General features: G+C 43.7%; 1 protein-coding gene across 15 annotated transcripts; it reads right to left on the bottom strand.

Moving 5' to 3' along the window:
* Window positions 1–168: 168 nt before the first annotated feature.
* On the bottom strand, window positions 169–23,074 carry Nudt13 (nudix (nucleoside diphosphate linked moiety X)-type motif 13). Of its 15 annotated transcripts, none has more exons than XM_011245159.1 (11): window positions 22,961–23,072; window positions 22,487–22,665; window positions 20,122–20,238; window positions 17,074–17,166; window positions 13,661–13,800; window positions 11,387–11,521; window positions 9,954–10,060; window positions 7,956–8,081; window positions 7,020–7,131; window positions 6,128–6,282; window positions 169–1,729 (listed from the first exon to the last, which is right to left on the bottom strand). In XM_011245159.1, the coding sequence occupies exons 3-11, from the start codon at window positions 20,160–20,162 to the stop codon at window positions 1,529–1,531; spliced, it is 1,110 nt and encodes a 369-aa protein (XP_011243461.1). In that variant the 5' UTR covers window positions 20,163–20,238; window positions 22,487–22,665; window positions 22,961–23,072; the 3' UTR covers window positions 169–1,528. The 15 variants fall into 15 exon arrangements, 13 of the variants coding, with proteins under 13 accessions (XP_011243461.1, XP_011243466.1, XP_030103834.1 ...); XM_011245164.1 differs by lacking the exon at window positions 20,122–20,238 and adding an exon at window positions 10,389–10,520; XM_030247974.1 differs by lacking the exon at window positions 20,122–20,238 and having other exon boundaries at window positions 10,389–11,521.
* Between the last annotated feature and the right edge of the window lie 595 nt (window positions 23,075–23,669).

Genomic DNA, 23,669 nt, shown 5'->3' with positions numbered 1-23,669 from the left:
TGGTTTCGTCTGCACATTTTCCTGGAAATTTAAACTTAAATATTTTACCGTTACACACAAAGGTCTTTTCCCATCCCCCCCCCCCCACTCTCGTTTTCCAAACTTTGGGTCATCGAATCAAAAAAAAAAAAAAAAAAAGGAGAAGGAGGGAGGAGGAGAAGAAAAGAGTCTGAATAAAGGCATTGAAATTTAATTCCTCCAGAGAAACTTCTCCCTTACAGTGGCAAGGTACAGATGACACGGGTCTAGGATACAGGTCAGTGACAGGCTGGCCTAGATGCATGAGGTCTGCATCTAGTACAATGGGAAGGGAAGGGGGTGCAGGGTCATATTTGTGGGAAGGAATCCCGACTCAGGCTTCAGGCTTCAGGCTTAGTGCTTGCCTATCCTCACTAATTCCTCATTGAAGCAGCGCCCTCAGTGTGTGTGTGTGTTTCATGTTTAGTCTTTTTCCCTAGGTCACAAACTGAGTGAGCAAGAGAAGGAAAGACAGTATAAATCATAAATTATCTTGCACCCTTCTGGGATTTAGCTACTTCAAAAGAACGCCACCTCTGGTCGCCTGCAGAATACTCCAAGGAAGACCTATGCTCCCACTTCCCTCATCCCTTCAGAGCTTAAAAACAAAAACAGAACCCTAACTTTTGCGCTGAGGATGCGCCTCCATGGTAGAGCATGTCTCTATCAAGCAGGAAGCCCTAGGTTTGATCTGCAGCAACAACGGCTACTAAAAAGTCAACCTTTGACTGCCACACACGGGAGTGCGTGTCTGTAGGTGTTGGAGAGATGGCTCGGTGCTGCTCATCTGGAAGACCCAGGCTTGATTCCCAGCACCCATTTGGCAGCTCACCAAAGTCTAGCTTCAGTTCCAGGGACCCACACCCTCTTTTGGCCTCCACAGGAACTAGGCATGCATGTTGTGCAGAGACATACACACAGGCAAATACTTATGCAAATAATAATAACATAAAAAATATACCTTCACACGAATTCGAAAGCATATAAAATGTTATTTTTCTGTGAGGACAGAAGCAACTCAAATGTGAGTTGAGAACTGTTAATATTTTGGCAGTAAGATAAATCACCCTGGCACATTTGGCAGTTCCTATAAATCCAACATCAGCCAGTCCAGGCCAGAGGATGTTTGTTCCTACAGCCTTGGGCTACACTCAAGCCAATCAGCAACCTCCCCTCAGCTTTGCACTGTTAGCATCTCATCAGTCAACTCTTCTCCTTACAGTTTTTATTTTCTTTTTAAGTGACGGTGTCTAATATGTTGCCCCCGTTGTCCTGGGCAAAAGTGACGCTCTCGCCTCTGCCTCCGCCTCCATGGTAGCTGGGACAAGTACAGGTACAAGCTGCTCTATCCAGTTCACACCAACATTTTTGGTGGAGCATTAGAAGGCTTTAGGCAGTGGAACTTCTCAGAGAGCCTCTGCCCGGGAAGGCTTTGTCACCTCCCTTCGCAGGTCATCTCCAGAGTGCCCTGCAGCAATGCCCAGGAGGGATCCAGACGGCTCCATTTGAGCTAAGCAGCCAGGGAAGAACAGCTCCGCGTCTCCACCCACTTCTTAATCAAGTGGTGGGCAATGGCTAACTTGGGAGGCAGCAACAGTGGGGAAGCCTCACTCGGCTGCAGAGCCAAGGAGCCCTTTCTCCTCAGGGCTGTGGTCACCTCATCAAGACTGAACCAGGCGGCTGCCTCTAGTTCCTTCAAGTTCACCTGAATCTGAAAGACAAGGAAGGGGTATAGGGTAGGGGTAAAGTTAGGAACTATGAAATATAAAACACCACGGCCAAAGTGAGAAAATTCATACAGAACGGTGCAGTCTTAGATGGGAACACCTGGGACCAATGGCTAGGTTAAAATCAGTTCTAGATAATGTTCAGAAACTGAACAGAGAATTAAATGTATTTTGAAATAGTTCTAAAAAAGATAAATTTTTAAAAATTTTATCCTATTTGTACAATAGTTATAATTAAAAAAAAAATCCTTCTTGTCCAAGGCTGATGGCATTTGTTAAGCCCGGATTCAGTCCCCAGTGTACACACACATAAAATCCTAAAGCAGACACTTAAACTATCGAGTGGCAAGGCATGAGTGAGTGTGTCGCATCAAGTATATAACCCTTTCAATTAAAAAGGAGCTGCAGGGTCAGTGGGATGGCTCAGTGGGTACAGGCGCTTGCTGTCAATCTGAGCGTGGTCCTCAGGGTGCATGTGACCAAAGGAGAGGACAGACTCCTGAAACTTGTCTTGGATGTCCATATATGTCCACACACAAATACAGGCAATTTTTTTTAAAGAATCAACATTCATACAAATGCTATTCTCTTTAAAGGATAAAGGTTAATGATAACTGAAAGCAAGAAGCAAAGTAAACACAGACTGTCCCAGGAAGTGGAAGCAGATTAGAGAGCCCATAAAAATCAGAGGACAGAACAGGCAAGCCAGGCAGGGCATTCGGTGACTTCCATCTGTCAGACATGCCACAAACAAGCAGGGTGAATTTAGGTAAGACATCAAAGTCCCTGTCAGCCAGAGGTTCCTATAGTTTTATATCACCAGTCCCCAACATCCCCAAGTCCTTGGGCAGGAACACCAATCCCAAACTGTTAAGTGAGGTAGGTATGTGCATTCTATTTCTATGTAAGGAACTGTTAAAAACTGACGGTGAAAAATAAATCGCAGCATACATGGAGTTGGCACATGGATACACACGCCAAAGAGTGAAGCTGGACTCTTTGTACCAAAATCCAACGCAAAATGGATTAAAGATTAAATGCGTGTAGGAGTTGTGATAGTGGACTGGGCACTGCCTTTTTATAGATGTGGCTTTAAAAGTAAAGGCAGGAAACGCTAAAGTAGACAGGGTGAGGTCAGAATAAAAACCTAGACAGCAAAGCAAGCACAGAACACAAAAGCACTTATAAGGTGAGAGAAGGTTTGCAGAACAAATATAAAGAATTAATGCCCAAAATCCATAAGGATTCTTTGCAGCTCAACAGCACAGACGGGATGTGTCGGAGCTCAGCGGGACCAGGCACCTTTGAGGTTCTGCGTCCAGTCCCTAGCACTGGAAAAAGACAAAAGCACTCCAACAGATGGCTCTTAAAAGAAGAAATTGTTTATAACTTTTTGGTTTTGTTTTTGAGACAGGGTTTCTCTGTGTAGCTCCGCCTGTCCTTCAACTCCCTTTGAAGACCACGCTGGCCTTGAACTCAGACATTCACCTGCCTCAGTGCTTGGGATTCAAGGCGCGTACCACACAGAGAAACCATATCTCAAAAAATAAAGAAAGGAGGGGGGAGGGGAAAGAGGAAGAAGAGGAGAAGGAAGAGGAAGAAAAGGAGGAAGAGGAGGAGGAGGAGAAGAAATATATGGTCAACAAATGTGTAATGAAGTACCAAGTGTCAGTGATCAGGGAAATTCAGAGCATCAGTGTGAGAGGCCCCGCTTACCCACTAAGATGGTGTGGCAGTGTGAGTGAGAGCGGTCTCTGTAGGCTCATAGGTTTCAATGCTTGGTTCCCAGCTGGTGGAACTGTTGGAGGTGGTGGATTTTTTTGTTCTGTTTTTGTTTTTAAAGATTTATTTATTTTTATTTTCTGTAGAGGAGTACACCATTGCTCTCTTCAGACACACCAGAGGAGAACATCAGATCCCATTACAGATGGTTGTGAGCCACCATGTGGTTGCTGGGACTCAGAACCTCTGGAAGAGCAGTCAGTGCTCTTAACCGCTGAGCCATTTCTCCAGCCCCCAGAACTGTTTAGAAAGGATTAGGAGGCATGCCACTGGAGGGTGGTCTTGAGTTTCAAAGTCTAGGTCATATATTCTCTCTCTCTCTCTCTCTCTCTCTCTCTCTCTCTTTCTTTCTCTTCCCTCCCTCCCTCCCTCCCTTCCTCTCTCCCTCCCTCCTTTTTATGAATCAGATGTAATCCCTCAGCTATTTCCCCAGTGCCATGCCTATCTGCCCGCCTGCTGCCGTGGTTTCCTCTGATGGTGGTGATGGTGATGTTCTCACTGTCTCAAACTGTTAAGTAAGTCCCTGATTAATTGCTTTCTTTTATAAGTTGTTTTAGTATCTCTTCACAACAATAGAAAAGTAACTAAATCAGATGGCTACCATAAAAAAACAAGCCTGGGCATAGTGGCACATGCTTTTAATCCCAGCACCTGGGGGGTGGGGGGCAGAGGCAGATGGATCTCTGAGTTCAAGGCCAGCCTGGTCTACAGGGCAAGCTCCAGGACAGCCAGGTCTATATAGAGAAACCCTGTACAAACCAAAACAAACCAAGCGAAGAAGCCTGGCATGATGGCACACATCTGTAATCCCAGCACCTGGGAAGTTGAAGCAGGAGGATCCTAAATTTGCGGCAAGCCAGAGTGACATAGTAAATTGAAGGCTAGCCTGAGTTACAGACAATAAGTCCACGACTCAAAAATAGGTTCTGAAAATAGGGGACTATAACACATTATTGGCTGAAATGTAAATTTGTGCAGCCACTATGGAGAACTATTGAAGTCATAATAATAAATAAGGTGACACACACTTTCAATCCCAGCATTGGGGAGGCAGAGGCAGGAGGATGTCTGGAAGTTTGAGGCCAGCCTGGTCTACATAGTGAATTTCAGGCCCACCAGGGATACACTGTGAAATCCTCTCTCAAAATAAAACTTTAAAAAGTAGAACTATCATTTGATCCAGCGACCCCACTTCCAAGCCTATATCCAAGTGCACTGCAGTCTGGGACTCACAAGTTCCTCTCTATTCCTACTGCCACTGCAGCACCGTTCCTCTCTATTCCTACAGCCACTGCAGCACCGTTCCTCTCTATTCCTACTGCCACTGCAGCACCATTCCTCTCTATTCCTACTGTCACTGCAACACCATTCACAGCACCCATGATAGGAAAACAGTCTGGATGTCTGTTAAAGAAGAAAGTGTCACAGATACATATCACAAACTAGCACTGAGGATGTCGTTGTTGCTGTGTTTGGTGAGGTCCTAATGTAGTTCTAGGCTACCTCCAACTTGCTATGTCATTCAGAGCTGGCCTGGAACTCCTGGATCTTACTTCCTCAGCTTCCCAAGTACTGAGGTAACGGGTACTTGTTACTCTGGCTGGCATTACTAAATTTTTTTAAATGAAGGGGAATTGTACATTTATAATAAGGTGATGGGCCTGGAAGACATGCTCAGTAGAAAAAAGCCTGATGCAAATTGTGCAAGGTCGCTGCAGCAGGGGTACTCTAAAATTGTCAAACACAAAGAAGCAAGAGTGGAATGCCTGTTCCCAAGGGAAGAAAAGAGGGGAATGGAGAAGTAGCGAATAAAGGATACAAAGTTTCACTTAACATAGTAAGTTTTGGAGGCCTGTATAACATCTACAGCTAGCAACATTGTGTTAAGTACATTAAGCTACTGCTTATGTGAAATGCTCTTAGCACAGAGGAAAGGTGGGGGGTGCAGAAAATAATGGGCAAACTACTACTATGTTAAATGCTCTTAGCACAGAGGTAATGGGGGAGCATGGAAAGTAATGAGTAAGCTTATGACACTGATAGTAATGTCTGATGGAAGAAGGTTCCAGCTAGTAATGACTTATCATTGGTTCCTGATACATGCTTATCTCCAAACCCAGCAGGTTAGATGCATTAGATGTCTACAGACACCTGTAGACATGTCTTACAAAACAAAACAAAACAAAACAAAACAAAACAAAACAAAACAGGGTCTCCTGTAGTCTAGGCTGGTCCCAAACTTCTGATCTCCTGCCTCCACCTCCCAAGTGTTGGGGCTGTAAGTGGGTATTGCCAGGCTGGGTTTATATGGTGCTGAAGATGGAACCCCTGGCTTTGTTTGTTATGCTAGCACTCTACCAGCTGAGCTACACCCCAGCTCAGGACATACTCTGTGTTCGTTATACTTCAACAAAGCAGCTGGAAGAGAAGTCAGTGATTCATAACTGATACATAATGACAGCTACCTGTTTCCTTCTCAAATGCAAATTCCTTCTAAATCACCACATAACCCAGACATTACTCCCCAAGACAAGTGCTCAAAAAATACATGCTGTCGGACAAAGGGGACAGAGCAGTACAAGGGAAAGTTAAGACTTTACCTCTGTGTGTCCTGGTTTCACGGTTGCGTGACAAGCGATCATGAGTGAGCTATTGGGAAAGGGCCAGTGCTGGGACGCAGAGTACTGTATGTTTTCCACTTCCAGGCCCACCTCTTCCGCAACTTCTCGATGGACAGTTTCTTCCACACTTTCACCTGCAAATGCTCAGATTAATTCCAGACAGCCCTGGAGCAGGAAAATCGTATATTATCTATCTGCATCCTGATTCTCCTGGGAGCATCCCAAGTCTCAGTTCCCAGCACCAAGAATCAGATCCTGAGTCTATCAAGTGCTCAAGTGTAGCGGGTTAGCTATAATGCAGGGGAGTGGAGCAGTGCGGGTTAGCTATAATGCAGGGGAGTGGAGCAGTGCGGGTTAGCTATAATGCAGGGGAGTGGAGCAGTGCGGGTTAGCTATAATGCAGGGGAGTGGAGCAGTGAAGCAGTGAGAGAGGCTACTGCTGCCCTCGCCTGGCTGTGGGACTCTGCTGCTTTTCACCATCTGTGGACTCCCCCTGAAAACTAAAGAAGAAAAGAGTCTGAGGGAAAATGTGTGTACTGAAAGACTCAGGGAGAAGTACGCTATTTGTTCATCAGAAAAATAAGATGGGCTGATGGCAGGGCAGTGAGAAAGATGCAGAGAGGAGAAAAGTGTATTAAAGATCACAGAAATGAGGCAGTGGGTGTAGAGGCATTCAGTGTATAATTAATTCTTCCAGCTATGTTGCATGTTCGAGATTGTGCCCCCTGTTATGCAGGAAACTATATGTAATTCCAGGATACTTTTCTGGGACATGAGAGGGATGGATGCTTGTGACTCTAAGCATGGTGGCAGTAGGAGAGGTGTGTTATTTTTTCCAGCGTCACTGGCAGCTCTCTCCTAAACTCCTTACCTATGTCACAGAAACCTGCCAGGGCAGAATATAACCCCTTGGGAAAGGAACTCTGGCGGGCAAGTAGGCAGCGGGCCCCATCTGACACCAGTGTGATCACTACGGGCGCCATCTAGGACAGAAGAGTGGAAGTTGACATTCTGGCACTTTGGGGCTTAGAGGGCAATCCTTCCCCATGACAGAGTAGCAACAGCCTTCTCGGACTACTGTCCCCAACTTTCTGTTTCTTTTCTTTTCTTCTTCTTCTTCTTCTTCTTTTTTTAATCGAGACAGGGTTTCTCTGTGTAGCCCTGGCTGTCCTGGAACTCACTTTGTAGACCAGGCTGGCCTCAAACTCAGAAATCCATCTGCCTCTGCCTCCTGAGTGCTGGGATTAAAGGCGTGTGCCACCACCACCTGGCTACTTTCTGTTTCTTCTCTTTTTGTTTTACATTGCAAATTCTAGGAGAGCCAGGGTGACATAGAGACCCTCGTTCAAAAAGCAAAGGGAGAGAAAAAAATTGAGATTAATTTTTATTTATTTATTTATTGACAAGGTTTCTCTACACAGCCCTGGCTGTCCTGGAACTCACTATCATGGAGACCACCTGCTTCTGCCTCCCAGGTGCTGAGCACAGTGTCTGGCTGTTCATTTTTACTTTAAATGTATGAATGCTCCCCTGCATGTGTGTATGTGCACGATGTGCATGCCTGGTACCTGGGGAGGCCAGAAGAGGGCATTGGATCCCCTGGAACTGGAGTTACAGAGGATTGCAAGCTGCCATGTGGTTGCTAGGAATCAAACCCCCAGAAGAGCCAGTGCTCTTAACTGCTGAGCCATCTCTCCAGCCCCTTGTTTTGTTTTTTTTTTGTTGTTGTTGTTTTTTGTTTGTTTTTTTGTGTGCGAGTACCTCATGTAGCCCAGGCTACCTTCACCTCCACCCCCACGGGCCTCACCTGTGGATAATAGATGATTTTACTGGAGGGACACACTCGCTTGCTGCCCGCCACGTTCTTCTGGGTGGGCTGCCCACTTTTGCTGCAGAACTGATGACCGTCATGCCAGCGGAGAAGAGCCTGAGCCTGCAGACACAAAGGCGGGGCTGGCTGAGCTCACTTACTTTAAAAAAAGTTATTTAATTGTGTTTTTAATGGGGTTGGGGGGCGTGGTACATGTGCCAACGTGCATGGATGGCTCAGAAGAGAACTTTGCAGAGCTGGCCTCCCGGTCCACCTTTATAGACACCGTCCCAGGCCACCAGGCTTGTATGGCAAGCACCTTTACCTGCTGGACCATCTCACTGGTCCTAGCACACTTACTTCAAGTGGCTTTAAACTATAAAATAAGGAAATGATCTAAATATATTTTCCTAGCATCAAAAACCTAAAAGGAAACATATTTTATGTTTTTAATTTTAATTTTTTTTGGGGGGGAGGTGGGACTCTACATCTTCACATATAGTAGGAAGTAATCTATTGAGCTATATCCCTAGCCTAAACAGTATTTTGAAATGCAGTATGAATCGTTTAAAATATAATATACAACAAATATATATAAGTATATATAATATATACATACACAAAATATAAGTATAATATAAAACAGAATATACAGTAACATAATACAGACCCATGAAACATGACCCAAATTAAGAAGGAAACATTTCAATTTCCATTAGAGTTAAGTATTTCTTTTATATTTATTCCTCAGTGAAGTCATGATTTTTTTTTAAATTGTGGTGTGTGTGTGTGTGTGTGTGTGTGTGTGTGTGTAGGTCAGAGGATAACTTTGGGAAGCCGTTCTTGCCTTCCACCTTGATGACAGTCCTAATGACTTTGCTGTGTAGCGTGCTCCATGTTAGTGGTCCCTGAACTTTCAGCCGTTCCCTGCCTCTGCCTCAGATCTTGCCCTAGGACTACTGGGATTCCAGGAGCACAGCACAGCCTCTGGCTTTGATGTGGGCGCCCGGGTGGAACTCCCGTCAGGTCTGTGCCGTGCGCTTTCACCCACTGAGCCTTTCCCCAGCTCAACTTGTGATTTTTCTTTTTTCAACTAAAAAAGTCTTAGGGGTTTTGGTTTAATTTAGAACAGGCAATCAAGGCCACAGCATCCAGGTGTGGTGGTACCTGTGTAGCGGTGCCTGAGGCCCCAGCCCTGGGGCAACGGACGCTCCAGGCTACCCTCAGCTATACAGCAAGCTGAAGGCATGCCTTTAAAATGAAAACAAAACAAAACATTAAAGACTGGTATGATGGTAAGTCCTATTAACTTGGTAGGATTTAGAATCTCCATGGAAACAAATCCTTGAGCATATCCGAGAAAGGTGATCTAGATTAGTTTAACTGAGCTGAGAAGACCCACTCTAATTGTGTCTGAGACCATATCGTGGGCTGGGGTCCTGCATGGAATAAAAAGGATAAAACCCTGTCTCAGAAAAGAATTTACAAGTCAACAATAAAAATAAAATAATTGAAATCTAAAGCTATGAGATCAAGTTATTAAAGCAACGTAAAATATAACATAATGTGTATATATGCTGTGAAGTTAAAAATATTTATGAGGTTGCCTGGAGAGATGACTGAGTGGCTAAGAGTGCATGCTGCTCTTGAGTGCATGAAGACCAGAGTTCAGTTCCCGGCACGTATGACTTCTGATTGCTGTTCACAACCACACATAACAAGCCAGTGGCCCCTTCTGGCCTCTGAAGACACCAACACTCATATGCACATACCTGCACGCAGGCATACATGCACGCACGATTAAAAATAAAACCTTTTAAAAACTTTTAGGAGACTGATAGACTCTGTTGCCATGTCCTTAGGAGGTAAACTTTCACAGCAGCTCTGCCAAAAGCAAATCAAGGAACAGTGAATGGAGAAACCACATCACCCCAAGATGACACACATGCACACAGCGTTATTATACTTCCCACAGAACTGAGGAACGGGAACTACCGTGAACAGCAAGGAGGAGTCCACCGAGTTCAGCTGGAAAAGAGCCTGCCTCAGCTTGATGAAAGAACCTCCCAGCTCTGCTTCCATTTCAGATTTCGGCAAGGAGGCTAAAAAATTAGAAAAGAGAATGCAATTAAAGGGCCAACCAGCTTTGCCTCTGTGCAGTCCATCCGTCAGAGCACTGCTCCCCAAACTTGCCCAAGAGACTCATCTAGGTTTCGGGAAATGACATAGGTTCCCAAGCTTCTACCTGGGGGTGAGGAAGGGTGGAGAGGGAGGAAGGGGGAGGGGAGGGGAAGAGGGGAGGGAGAGAGTGAGGGGGGAGAAAGAGAAAGAGAAAGAGAGGGAGAGGGAGAGGGAGAGGGAGAGGGAGAGGGAGAATATGCATGCACAAGAATGTGTGTTACATGGAATAGGTGCTCTGGGTCCCCACACCTGAATGTTGGAAGAGTGAAAACACTTTTAACGAGTACTTAGGTGACTCTCAGGTTAGCTTGGCAAGCGTAGCACAGTATTTCTCCAGATCCTCTTTACAGCAGTCAAGCTGCTGGAGCAGCGATACTTGTCCTTGGGAAAGATAAAATGGGGGTCTAACTCACCCACCACCACACTTACACCCCGACACTGAAGAGAGGAGAGCACATGGTAGGATCCATGGCCAGGGTCAGCCAGCTCTGCAGTGCAGAGCTGAGGGCCCACAGCCACTCCACCGGAACATTTTTATGAAAAAACGATAGCAAGATTTTGTTTGTTTTTTGAGACAGAGTGTTGTGTAGCCAGCCTGGCCTCGTGCTCTCTGTAGCCGAGGGTGAGCTTGAACCCGTGATTCTCCTGTTTCACTTTTCAAGCTCTAGGATTGCAAGAATGTGCTACGCTGGCAAGCTTTTGCTCTGCTCTGGTTGTTGTTGTTGTTTTGAGTTGTTTGTTGTTTTGGATTTTCTTTGCGGGGGTGGGGGGGTTATTGTTGTTTTGCTTTTTTGTTTTTGTTTAATTTTGTTTTGTTCAACTGGGATTACATACTGCCATACTCAGTTTTAAAGATGTGAATTTTAAAATATTTATTAAATAGTTAAAATATAAGATGTATAACTGTATGGGGAATAAGAAGCAAGTGTGCTGTCACCACTTGGAAAGAAGCCATTATGATGCCCTTGATTTTTATCCAGGTAAGGCAGTACATGTCCGTTATCCCAGCACGTGGGAGGCTGAGGCAGAAGGGCTGGACTGGAGGCCAGCCTGGGCTACAGAGCAAGTTTCAGGCCATTGAACACTTCATAGTGATGATACCGGGTATTAGTATTTTTATATCCTTATTTAAGGAGGAAAGCTGATAATGTGCTTGTATGTGTAAAAGTTTCCTTGAGTTGACATTCCACAAGACCCTGAAGTCTGAGGGCAGCAGGGGAGAGCCTGTCAGGAGAGGGGGGACATACCACGGCTGGAGGAGGCACTCTTCAGACCTAGATCCAAAGCAAACCATGCTTCCTGCTGCTCGGAGCACCCAACCAGCACCGAATCTTCAATTCTTTGCGAATCCTGTCCGAACTTACCCAGCAGCCCTTCCAACTCTAAACAACAAGGAGGAAGAGGGAGAGAAAAAGTAAGACTGGGATCTGAGTTGCATCACCATGTGAGACCCACAGGAAGGACTTTTGCTTAGAGCCCACGGTTGCTCCCTCAGCTCCTGCTGGGGTCGGTTACAGAATAGTGCTCATATGCCAAAAGTTGCCTGTTCTCAAATCGCTTATATGGAACAAGGCAGTACTTGCCAATACTTTAAACAGTTCTTGGTTTCTTAAAGTATCAAATAACAATGCAACTATGTATCCAGCCATTTTACACTATTTCTGGAATAATGACAATGATGATCATCTGACCATGTTTAGTATACCACAGATTTTTTTTTTTACCTTAACTCTATGATTGCAGGACTTTTTTTTTCCTGCTACTGAGATTGAATCCACTTGAGGTAGTGGAGGTCTCAATAAGAATAGCCCTTGTGACCCAGATATAGATCTCTCTTGTGAGACTATGCCGGGGCCTAGCAAACACAGAAGTGGATGCTCACAGTCAGCTATTGGATGGATCACAGGGCCCCCAATGGAGGAGCTAGAGAAAGTACCCAAGGAGCTAAAGGGATCTGCAACCCTATAGGTGGAACAACATTATGAACTAACCAGTACCCCGGAGCTCTTGACTCTAGCTGCATATGTAGCAGAAGATGGCCTAGTTGGCCATCACTGCAAAGAGAGGCCCATTGGACTTGCAAACTTTATATGCCCCAGTAGAGGGGAATGCCAGGGCCAAAAAGTGGGAGTGGGTGGGTAGGCGAGTGGGGGGGGGGTATGGGGGACTTTTGGGATAGCATTGGAAATGTAAATGAGGAAAATACCTAATAAAAATATAAAAAAAAAAAAAAGCCCTCGTGGGCTGAAGAGTTGGCTCAGTGGTTAAGAGCACTGACTGCTCTTCCAGAGGTCCTGAGTTCAATTCCCAGCAACCACCACATGGTGGCTCACAACCATCTGTAATGGGATCTGATGCCTTCTTCTTGTGTGTCTGAAGACAACTACAGTGTACTCATATACATTAAATAAATAAATCTTAAAAAAAAAAAGAGTAGTCCTCATAAGCTCCTATGTTTAATAATTGGTCCCCAGTTAGTAGGACTGTTTGGGAAGGAGGTGTGGCCTTGTTGGAGGAGGTATTATTACTGTGTGGGGAGTGAGCACACAGTAGGGGTTTGAGATTTCAAGGGTCTTCGCTGTTTCCAGGGTCTTCTCTGCTTCTTTCTCTATGTAATTTCTCAGCTGCTGCTCCAGTGCCATGCCTGTCTGCCAGCTGCCCTGTTCCCTGCCACAATAGTAAGCCCAAATACACTCCTTCTTCTGTAAGTTGCCTTGGTCATGTGTTTTATCACAGCAACAGAAAAGCAACCAAGATGCTCATGTGTGCTGGCCAAGTGCTCTCCACTGACACTCACTCTCTCTCTCTCTCCCTCCCTCTCTCTCCCTCTCTCTCTCTCTCTCTCACACACACACACATACACACCCAGCAGTCGGGCTTTGAAGAATTCCCAATTCACACTGGAACCTCAAAGATAACCACCCCCCCCCCCAGATGCAGAGACCTACATCTCTAGATGCATGTACTGAAAGGGGTCTCAAAAGTCATTTGTATTCAGTTTCAACCCTAGCAGAACCAGGTTAGGATGCAAACCTTAAACTATGTAACGTGCAGTTCCCTGCGCTAGCAATCATTTGCCTAAGGCAAGGCTGGGCAAAGCTTCTCTGAAAAGAGACACCAAGTCTTTTAGAGTCTATACGTTTTCTTCTGTGTCTACGCAAATGCTATTGTAGCATAAACACGACTGGACATAGTGTGTCCAGGAACAAGTATGGCTGTGTTACAATACGATTTTATTGACAAAATGGGCAGCAAGCTTTGGAACAGCAGCTCCATGGACCTCCGTTTTAAGGCACTCATGGTTCATATTACCACCAAAAATACCTAGCAATTCAAGTTCATACAATGAGTTATTAATTAGCAGAAATGGTTATGTAAGCTTGATCAAGAGCTGTTTGAAAAATCTGAACTTTAAAATGCAAGGTTTTTTTTTTTTTTTTTTTTTTTTTTTTTTTTGTAACTACCTGAATCCTAGCTGGTGGGGAAGACTCACCTACTCCACTGGTATACTTTGACCTTACCTGCTCGGCTAAGCCGGGGCACCAGGTATCGATGTCCTGACGCCTGGAGCAAAGGATCCAGGTCATGAAAGAGGTAAAACACTCCTGTCTTCTGAGCCTTCCTGCAGGCCTCTTCATCTTCCTTCAATTCAAATAAGTATCTGTATTTGGGAAATAAGCCATTGAAAGACCATACTTAGGCTAGTGCGGTGACTCAGCAGGTAAAAGATGCTTGTTGTCCAGCCCAAGGACCTGAGTTCAGTCTCCAGAACCCACATGGTGGAAGGAGAGCCCAGTGCCCCCCACGTTATCCTCTGACCTCTTCATGCACGCTGTGAACATATCCAGACAGAACCCAAGCTAAATAAACAAGCAAACATAAATAAATCACACTTGGCTGTATATCTATCATTCATCTGGGGACATTCTTCTTAATTCTCCTGTAGTTTTATGTATTGTGTATGTATGCATATGTGTATGTATGCATATGTGAATGCATGTGTATGTATGTGTGTGTATATATATATATATATTACAGAACTGGGGCCTGAACCCAGGGACATGGACAGACAAGCTCTCTAACAATGAGCTATGTGCTCAATTCTTTTTCACCTTTTATCACTAAGTTGCCCTGGCTGGTCTTGAACTCACTCTGTAGTCTAACAAGGCCTTGACTATAATCCTCTTGCCTCAGCTTCTGGTACAGCCATGAGCACAGGGCTGTGCCGTCACGCCAAGCTCCATTCACTTACTTTCATCCCAGTTTGCTCCCAAGCCATCCTGCTGCACCTCCCCTCTGTCCCTCTGCATGTCATTGCACCATTTGTTCATTGTCTCCCCAAGCCTACTGTGACCTGTGCAAGCACAGATCCTTGGCTTTTCATCTCTGTAATTAGCATGATGAATGGCTTAGCTCAATACGCATCCATTGACTTGAACTTCAAGGGAAATGAATATTGAGTTAAACATTAAGGAACTTTGCCAGTGTTACACAGTGAGGCAAGAATTTGCAGGAACTGGACTAAAAGGAAAATGAGGACAATGATAAAAATCTCAGCACAGAAGGGCCACAGATGGGAGCGGGCTGTACTGCAGAAGAGCATAAACGCTTTTAGGAATTCCCACTCATTCTAGGGAAGACGAGGTACATATCTGACATCAGTGCACCCTTGTTCAGACATGAACTCTTTCAGCTTCTTAAGTGTACCATAGAGCCCATTCTTGACTGATCTAATTCATAATGATAATATTTTCAGTAGCCAAGATAAAAATGTGGACTAAGGAAACTTTCTAGGTCGGGCATGGTGGCACACACCTTTAACCCTACACTTGGGAGGCAGAGGCAGTAGATCTCTGTGAGTTCTGGGACATTGAGGGCTATGTAGAGAGACACTGTCAGAAAAGAAGGAAGAGGAGGAAGAGGAGGAAGAAGAGGAAGAGGAGAAGGAGGAGGAGGAGGAAGAAGAAGAAGAAGAAAGGAAGGAAGGAAGGGAGAGGGAAAGAAAGAAAGCAAGAGAGAGAGAGAAAGAGAAAGGAAGGAAGAAAGAAAGAAAACTTACTGGTTTTTCAAAAAGAGATAATAATGAATCAAGTTCTAGGCGTCTCTAGTAGCTTCACTTAGGGTGGTGAGAGTCTGTTCACCAGCTTTACAAATTGAATCAGTCTTTAAAAACCACTAGTGACTAAATGCGTGTTATCTTGGGGGCTTATTTATTAACTTTTTTGTGTACTTTAAAAATTTTTTTCCTTATTTATTTATTTGTGTGTGCTTTTTAAAACCCCAAAATCGGGGCTGGTGAGATGGCTCAGTGGGTAAAAGCACCCGACTGCTCTTCCGAAGGTCCAGAGTTCAAATCCCAGCAACCACATGGTGGCTCACAACCATCTGTAATGAGATCTGACGCCCTCTTCTGGCGTGTCTGAAGACAGCTACAGTGTACTTACATATAATAAATAAATAAATCTTTAAAAAAAAAAAAAAAACCCTAAAATCAGGGCTGGAGAGATGGCTCAGTGGTTAAGAGCACTGGCTGCTCTTCAAGAGGTCCTGAGTTTAATTCCCAGCAACCACATGGTCGCTCACAGCCATCTGTAATGGGATCTGATGCCCTCTTCTGATGTGCCTGAAGACAGCTACAGAGTATTCATATACATAAAATAAATAAATAAATCTTTAAAAAATAAATAAATAAAACCCCCAAACCAAACTAAGACTGCATCTCAGTGGTAGTGCTCACCTTGCATGTGAAAGGCCCTGGGTTTGATCCCAACACAAAAGGACAAAAAAATTGAGCCCTAAAACAGACTCTCGAGTTTATGCCATATTTTGATAACTGGGAAATGTATTTTACAGATGTTTTCTGTAAGATCTGGAAACATCTGTAAAAGCAACAAGCAGAGTTGGCACAACATGGAAACACCTGTAGGGGAAAAGTCATCCTGAACTACCAGCGCGGTAAGACCCTACCACAAACGACAAATAGGAGATATAGAGATGACTCACTCAGTAAAGTGTCTGCTGTACCAACATGAAGACTGGAGTTTGTATCTGTGGCACACAGAAAAAGCTGGGCAGGGCTCTATAATCCCGGTGCTACAGAGATAGAGACAAGAGGGGCTTGCCGGCTAGCCAGTCATGGAGTTCTAGGTTCAGTGAGAGATCCCATCTTAAAAAATAAAGTGGGGGACTAAAGAAATGGTTCTGTAGTTAAGAGCACTGGCTGTTCGTCCATAGGACCTGGGTTCGGTTCACAGTACCTCCATGGCAGCTCACGACCATTTATGTGAGTTCCAGAGGATCTAACTCCCTCTTCTGTGGATGCTGCACTGACACAGTACACAAACACATGCAGGCCAAATACCCATGCACATAAAACGTGAGGAAACTAGTAAGGAGGAGAAGTGATTGAGGAAGATATCATGGTCAACCTGCCTCCATCTGCATATGGACATCTATATACATTCACCCTTCTCCACAGGGGTTGCCATAAATATGTACACACACATGAAAAATACAACTAGATCCCACCTGAAAACAAAAACAATAACAACAATAACAAAAAAGAACAGTCTTTTTTTGAGAGAGAATGTTTCATATAACCTGGGGTGACCTCAAGTTCTCTATGTAGATAAGAATGATCTTGTATTCCAGATCCTCCTGCCTCAGTCGCCCACATGCTGGGGACACAGGTGTACATCACCACTCTTGGGTGAAAGGACAATGTCTTATCCGAGTGGAGCTTGTAGTCAAGAGCATGAAACATTTTATACATTTTTAAATTTAGTACTGAATGGCTTTCAATTGTAAACAATTTACAGTGGGTGTTATTTTGTGTATTTTTTATCTCATATATTTAATTCTTAATATGGAGCTCTTAAGAGTTTACATTTTAGTATTTAATAGGCCAAAAATAATCAGACTGGTCAGGACTCACCGTGCCTTAGTGACATAGGTTGACAGCAGCCTATAGCACCCAAAAGATTTCCTCCTGAAAAATGTTCTACAATACAGAGACATTGTCCGATTCCTAGAGAAAAAGAGAGGGTTCTTGTTTGTTTGGCTTTTGTTGTTGTTGTTTGTTTTGATCACATTATGCATTTAAAGCAATAAGTCAACAAGGGAGTTATAGTTTAAGCCTGGACAGAATCACTTTGCAGTATCAGGAAGTAGCAAAATAAAACAGCAACAACAACAACAACAAAATAAGACTCAGGCTTTGACTTTGTTTTTTAAGACAGTGACTCCTTATGTAGCCCTGGCTGGCCTCAGACTCTGCCTGCCTCTCCTCCTGAGTGCTGGGGTTTTAGATGTGCAAAACCACCCCTGGTCTTCAATGCATCTTATCACTAAACAGGGTCTCAAATTTCCAGTGACAAGGTTTCTCTGTATAGACCAGGCTGACCTTAAACTCATAGAGATCCTCCTGTTTCTGCCTCCCAAGTGCTGGGATTAAGGTGTGCACCACCACACCCAGCTCTGTGCTTATTTTCTGATATACAAAATTGAAAACCATTCTACTAAACTAGTAAGTTAAGAGAATCAGCTAATTAACATAAGTAGTGCACTTCCTCCTCCATGCTGTGAGGCAGGAGCTGGGAGGCCAGTTGCAAAGCCAACCATCTCTCTCTCCTCTAAGGTCCCTAAGTAGGCCATGCACGGCACTTAACAATATGGTATAAGTGGAAATGATGTGTATCCCTTCTGGGACGAAGCAATTAGCAGTGAATATGGCTTCTCCAGGGTCTGGAAGACGCCATCAGATGGAATAGCTTAGACCCTTGACTCACATACAGAGAAAAGCTTCCCACCAACCCAAACTCTCCTGCATCGGACTGTTTGTAAGAAATGAATTTTGAGCATTGGGTACGGGTGGAAGTGGGGTCATGGGGCTTTTTCCATATTAAGAATTTAAAAATAGCCAGACGGTGGTCTCAGCAGTGACAGATGAGTCCAACCTTTAATCCCAGCACTGCAGAGGCAGAGGCAGAGGCAGAGGAGGCAGAGGGGGCAGAGGAGGCAGAGGCAGAGGCAGGCAAATCTGCATGAGTTCAAGGTCAGCCTGGTCTATAGGGAAAGCCAGGGCTAGAGAGAAACTCTGTTTTTATCTATCTATCTATCTATCTATCTATCTATCTATCTATCTATCTATCTATCTATCTATCTAGGTTCTGGGGTTGAGTGCAGAGCCAGGGCTAGAGAGAAACTCTGCTGTTTGTTTGTTTTGGTTCTGGGGTTGAGTGCAGAGGCAAGCCATGCAGTCTATCCTGAGCTCTGCCCCAAGTCTCCTGACTACTGACATTTATTATGGCTCAGTGGCATTAGCCTAATAGAATAAATGACAATTCTGAGATGTTTCAGACTCCCGAATCCAAGTTTCTCATCTATGAAAAACAACATTCCAGGCTGATGGGATGGCTCAGCAGGGAAAGGTCATGCCACCAAGCCTGACAACCCAATTCAGTCCCCAGGACCCATGTGGTGGAAGTGAAGAGCCAATTCTCACAAGCTGTCTTTTGACCTCCACAAACGTACCATGGCATGCATACATACACACAAAGGATATACATTTAAAGTGTAATAAAAAATTAAAAATCCAACATCTCTTAGAGAGTAAAGTTTGAGAAAAATCTCAGTGGTTCTCAATCTGGGGTGGTGACCCCTTTGGAGGTCGTATATCAGATATCCCGTATGTCAGATATTTACATTATCATTCACAACACAAAATTACAGTTATGACGCAGCAATGAAAGTTTTATTGTTGGGCATTGCTACAACTGTATCAAAGGGTCACAGTATTAGGAAGGTTGAGAACCACTGATGTAGATTAAAAAAAAAATTAAAATCATGACCATTAGGAAAATATTTCAGTACGCAGCTAGCAGATCATAGGAATCCAAGTTACTTTCTATTTTTGTAGTATATTCTTTCTCTCAAAAGTCCACTTTCAGAATTGTGTTTATCTGACTCTTTGTTTTTACATTCCCGGGGATTGACCCCAGGGCCTCACGCATCTGAATGCTACCCATCTATAGCCCAAGCAAGCTCTCTACCACTGAGCTACATCCAGCCCAGTTTCTTTTAAAACTTATTTATTGGTGTGTTGTCTTTCCTGTGCAAGGTAACTTTCATATTAGTAGTAAAAATGTCAAGAAATTCCACTGAGAAAGTTAGGTCATTAGTACAATTAAACAACCAACCACCTTCCAACTGTGCCTGAGGGAAGCAAGCTTTGATGCGAGCCTACTGAAAGATGTTTATAGTTCAGGCCAGCTTCTCAGTTGCACAATTCTGAGTCACTGATGACTAATCCGTGAATAGTTTTGCTTGCAATCTATGACTTAGGCAAGGGTAAGATATATTTAGCAAATGAAACTAAACAAAATATTAGGGACTAATGTTCTTCAAGGTCGCTCAACAAACAAAAATATACAATATGAATCCTGTTCACAGAAGGCAGGGTGTGCTATGTGGGTTATAAAGCACTCTGAGATGGTGTTAAACGTGTAATTTTAATAATTTACATGTTCAGGTAATAATACTTAATAATAGCATGTATTTAAGGTCAATTTTACTATCTCATATATAACTCAGAAGTGTACATTGTTCTAATATTTTAAGGTTAATTTATGAATAACTATCAATGTGTTAAACTCTTTTTCAACAAAAATTCTACTTCTAAGAATTTATCCTAGGGAGGATAAATTTAAGAATGTTAATTAAAAAATGATAGGGGCTAGAGGTGACTCAGCATTTGAAGGCACTGGCTGCTCTTCCAGAGGACCTATTCTGTTCCCACACCTAGGTGGCAGCTCAGAACCAGGAACTATAGTCCCATAGGACTCAGTGCTCGCTTCTGGCCTCTGCAGGCATCAGACGCACATGTGGTACACAGACATACATTGATACACATGAAATTAATAAATTTTTAAAAAATCATGAGAACGGGAGCCAGCAAGGTGGCTGAGCCACTATAAGCACTCACTGTGCAAACCTGATGACCTGAGTTTGGTTCTTGGAACCCATGGTGGAAGGACAGAGCTGACTCCCCGAAGTTGTCCACCGGCCTCCATGTGCATGCTATGGCACGGCACGCTTGCATCTGCAGGCACAGGCATCACACTCATAGAACAATAACAAAATGTTTAGTGGGGTGCCGGGCATAGTGGCACATGCCTTTAATCCCAGCACCAGGAGGCAGAGGCAGGTGGATTACTGAGTTCGAGGCCAGCCTGGTCTACAAAGTGAGTTCCAGGACAGCCAGGGCTACACAGAGAAACCCTGTCTCGAAAAACCAAAAAAAAAAAAAAAAAAATGTTTAGTGGGGATGGGGGTGTAGCTCGAGGATGTGGCTCAGCTATAGGATGTAGACAACTTGCCTAACATGCATGGGGCTCAAGGTTTAATTTTTAGCAACCCCCCCAATTATGATTAAACAGAATAATAAATAGCTTTTAAATTTAGAATGATCTGTGTAGTAGCAGGAAAGAGTATTCATAACATATTATTAAATGAGAAATGCCCATAAGGCAATGGGGAGAAGCTGGTCAAAGGGCACACAGTTCCACTTGGACAGGATATGTAAGTTCTGTAGATCTGCAGTACTGATGGTGACCATATACACTTGAAAACTAAGAGACCTTAAACGTGCTTATCGCAACGAACAACTACAAATATATAAGGTAATAGATATATTAGCTTGATTTACTTAATAAGATATACAAATATAAAATATTATACTGTATACTATATATATATATTTTTTTTATCAATTTACTGTTATTATTGTTGCTTTCTAAGATGAGTCTGGCCTAGAACTCACAATGTAGTCTAGGCTGGCCTTGAGCTAGAGGCAATCCTCCTATATCAGACCCCTACATGCTGAGATAAACACACATACCCAGCACCATACCTGGGTTTATTTGCCAATTATATATTCAGCTAGACAGGTGGAAAGACAAGTAATATTTGATTGGTCACCATTACCTAATTTATGTATAATTAAGAGAACAGATAAACATTCTGGGGTACATAAATTAATTTTTGTTTTGTTTTGTTATTTTGAGGTTAGATCTTTGCTTAAGTGGGCTAGGCTGGCCTTGAACCATGGCAATCTCCTGCCTCTGACTCTAGAGTGCTGAAATTACAAGTGTACAACACTTCACTTATCTGGAGTTACTTGGGTTTGTTTGTTTTCTGGTTTTGAGAAGGTGTCATATAACCCAAGCTGGCCTTGAACCCCATCCTCCTGCTACTGCCTATTGAATGCTGAGATTATAATTAGGCTTTTGTATTTTTCAGAAGTACACAGACTATAGACAGTGGCTAGTTTAGGAGAAAGAGATGGCGATGAAGGTTGACAGGGGCACATGCAATTAAACTGTTCATTTGTACACTTACAATTGTGTGTGTATGTGTGTGTGTGTGTGATGCATATGTGTTTGGTGCCTAAGTATGTGACTGCATGTGCATGATGCATATGCATGTGACTGTGAGAGAGAGAGATACTGCAGGCACACACATGCCACAGGATAAGTGTACAGGTCAGAGGACACCCTCAGGTGTTGGTCCTCACCCTCCACCTTATTTTGAGCCATGATATTTCTGTCATTCATCACTGTGTATACTAGGCTGGTTAGCCTGTGAGCTTCCAGAGAGTCACAGATGTGCACTATTGCACCCCACTTTACATGGGTCCTGGGGACTCAAACTCAGCAAGCACTTTATCTGCTGAGCCACTTTTCCAGCCCTGACTAAAATTTACTTATTTATTTTTACTGATTTTAAATTTCATTTATTTATTTATTTTTGAGACAAAGTATCACTCTGTAACCCAGGCTGGCCTCAGACTCATAGCGACTCTTTTGCTTCAGCAGGAAGGATTATAGGCTATCTTTAAATTTTAAAGCACATGCATATACATACATACACACACATATATATGTATATATAAATACAATAATGTATAACAAAACCAGTAGTTTCCAGGACTAACGGCTAAAAGAGGTTATTTTCACGCTACTGGAAATTTAGGCTACTGGAATTCCTCTGGTGAGGTTAATGGGTCCTGGGAATCGAGCTGTAACTACTCACTGCTCTTGTATGGCCATACAGCTACCTGGTTTCTTGTCCAATATTTGATACCAAATTAATTTTAGCCAACTGTCGATTATCATGGCCTGACGACTGGACAATATGTCAAACAGCATCCCCACACTTGACGCTCCTGGTGTGTGTGTATACAAAGAATTATCGATGAGATGAAAGGTAACGTTGTTTTTACTCAAAACTAATAAATGCCAAGGCATTTGAACGTATGAACTAACAACTTCTATGGCACACACACACACATTTCTCATTCTGTTCATCTTTCCAGATGGAATGACTTGAAAGGCATAAAGCGTGACCGTGGGTTCCTCCTGAATCTTCACAGGTGCCCAGGGAGCAGCCACTCCACTGTGGACTTCGATGGCTGGGAATGCTGGAAGCTGATGAGCAGCCGTGTTGCAGACTTCACGGTCTCTGTGCCCTGGTTTATATAAAAAGCTTTATGGTTTATTTCTAAAAGATCCCGCCACCATTTAAAAAATTAAGAGAAAAGGTGAAATATTGGAAACTTCCATTTTAAATAGCTCTTCAAAAATATTTCAGAAAATATTTAGAGGTACTCAATGTTGGGTACAAAAACGTCCGGTTTCTCGAGATTTGAAAGGTTTAAGTTAAAACTGTCAAACTCTGTAACCGAGAGCGTCTGGCAAGTTTTGATTATGGCTCCTTACTACATCCTAGTTGCACTTAGAACAGGTTTCGTTTCCTGTACTCACTCTTTTCGAGATGCCTTCTATGCCCCAATGGTCTGCACGCCCCTGGAAACTCCAAATGTTCAAGTTCAAATGGTTTCTCTTTTCCCTTCCCAGTGGGATTGACGCTTTGCCACACCTCCCAGAATCCTCCTTAAAGATGCACTCTGGGAAATGTAGTTTCATCGCTACAGCGCACGTAGGGGTGGTTGGGTAAGTGGAAATCTGACACACTTCCCAGCAGTCTCAGAGAGATTACCGATGCACTCTGGGAATTGTAGTTCAACTTTTAGGCCGGGAGCTTGTAACCTTGGGTTGCAAAGTTAACCTTATAAAGCATATAGTGAAACCCACCACAAACAAATAGCTTTAACAGTTTCCAGATCTTCTGGGCTAGATGCTGCTTAGCTGAATTGGTGAGCCCCAGGTTCAGTGGGAGACCCTGCCTCAATGAACAAAGGGGAAAGCCATGGAGGAAGACATTCCATGTCAACTTTACCCTCTACACCCACATACTTTAATGTGCACCCATGGACACACATGTGCCATGTACATATGAACATGAAAAAAAAATCTTTTTTTAAGGTTAGGAGTTCCGGGCTTAGCCGGGCGTGGTGGTGCATGCCTTTAATCCCAGCACTTGGGAGGCAGAGGCAGGTGGATTTCAGAGTTCAAGGCCAGCCTGGTCTACAGAGTGAGTTCCAGGACAGCCAGGGCTATACAGAGAAACCCT

This window comes from Mus musculus, chromosome 14 (genome assembly GCF_000001635.26).
Source record: "Mus musculus strain C57BL/6J chromosome 14, GRCm38.p6 C57BL/6J".
Classification (NCBI taxonomy): domain Eukaryota; kingdom Metazoa; phylum Chordata; class Mammalia; order Rodentia; family Muridae; genus Mus; species Mus musculus.
Note: the sequence above shows the minus strand (reverse complement) of the source record. Positions and strands in the feature narration are given on the sequence as shown.

Bases quoted from the DNA above. Each gene is read 5' to 3' on its own strand.
- Nudt13 (XM_011245159.1), bottom strand. From the start codon at position 20,162: ATGGGTTCCAAGAACCAAACTCAGGTCATCAGGTTTGCACA. The intron at 13,801-17,073 runs GTGAGTCCTGAC...TCCCAAATACAG, and splicing joins ACCTATGTCACTAAGGCACG to ATACTTATTTGAATTGAAGG. The intron at 10,061-11,386 runs GTATGTCCCCCC...CTAATTTTTTAG, and splicing joins GAGTGCCTCCTCCAGCCGTG to CCTCCTTGCCGAAATCTGAA.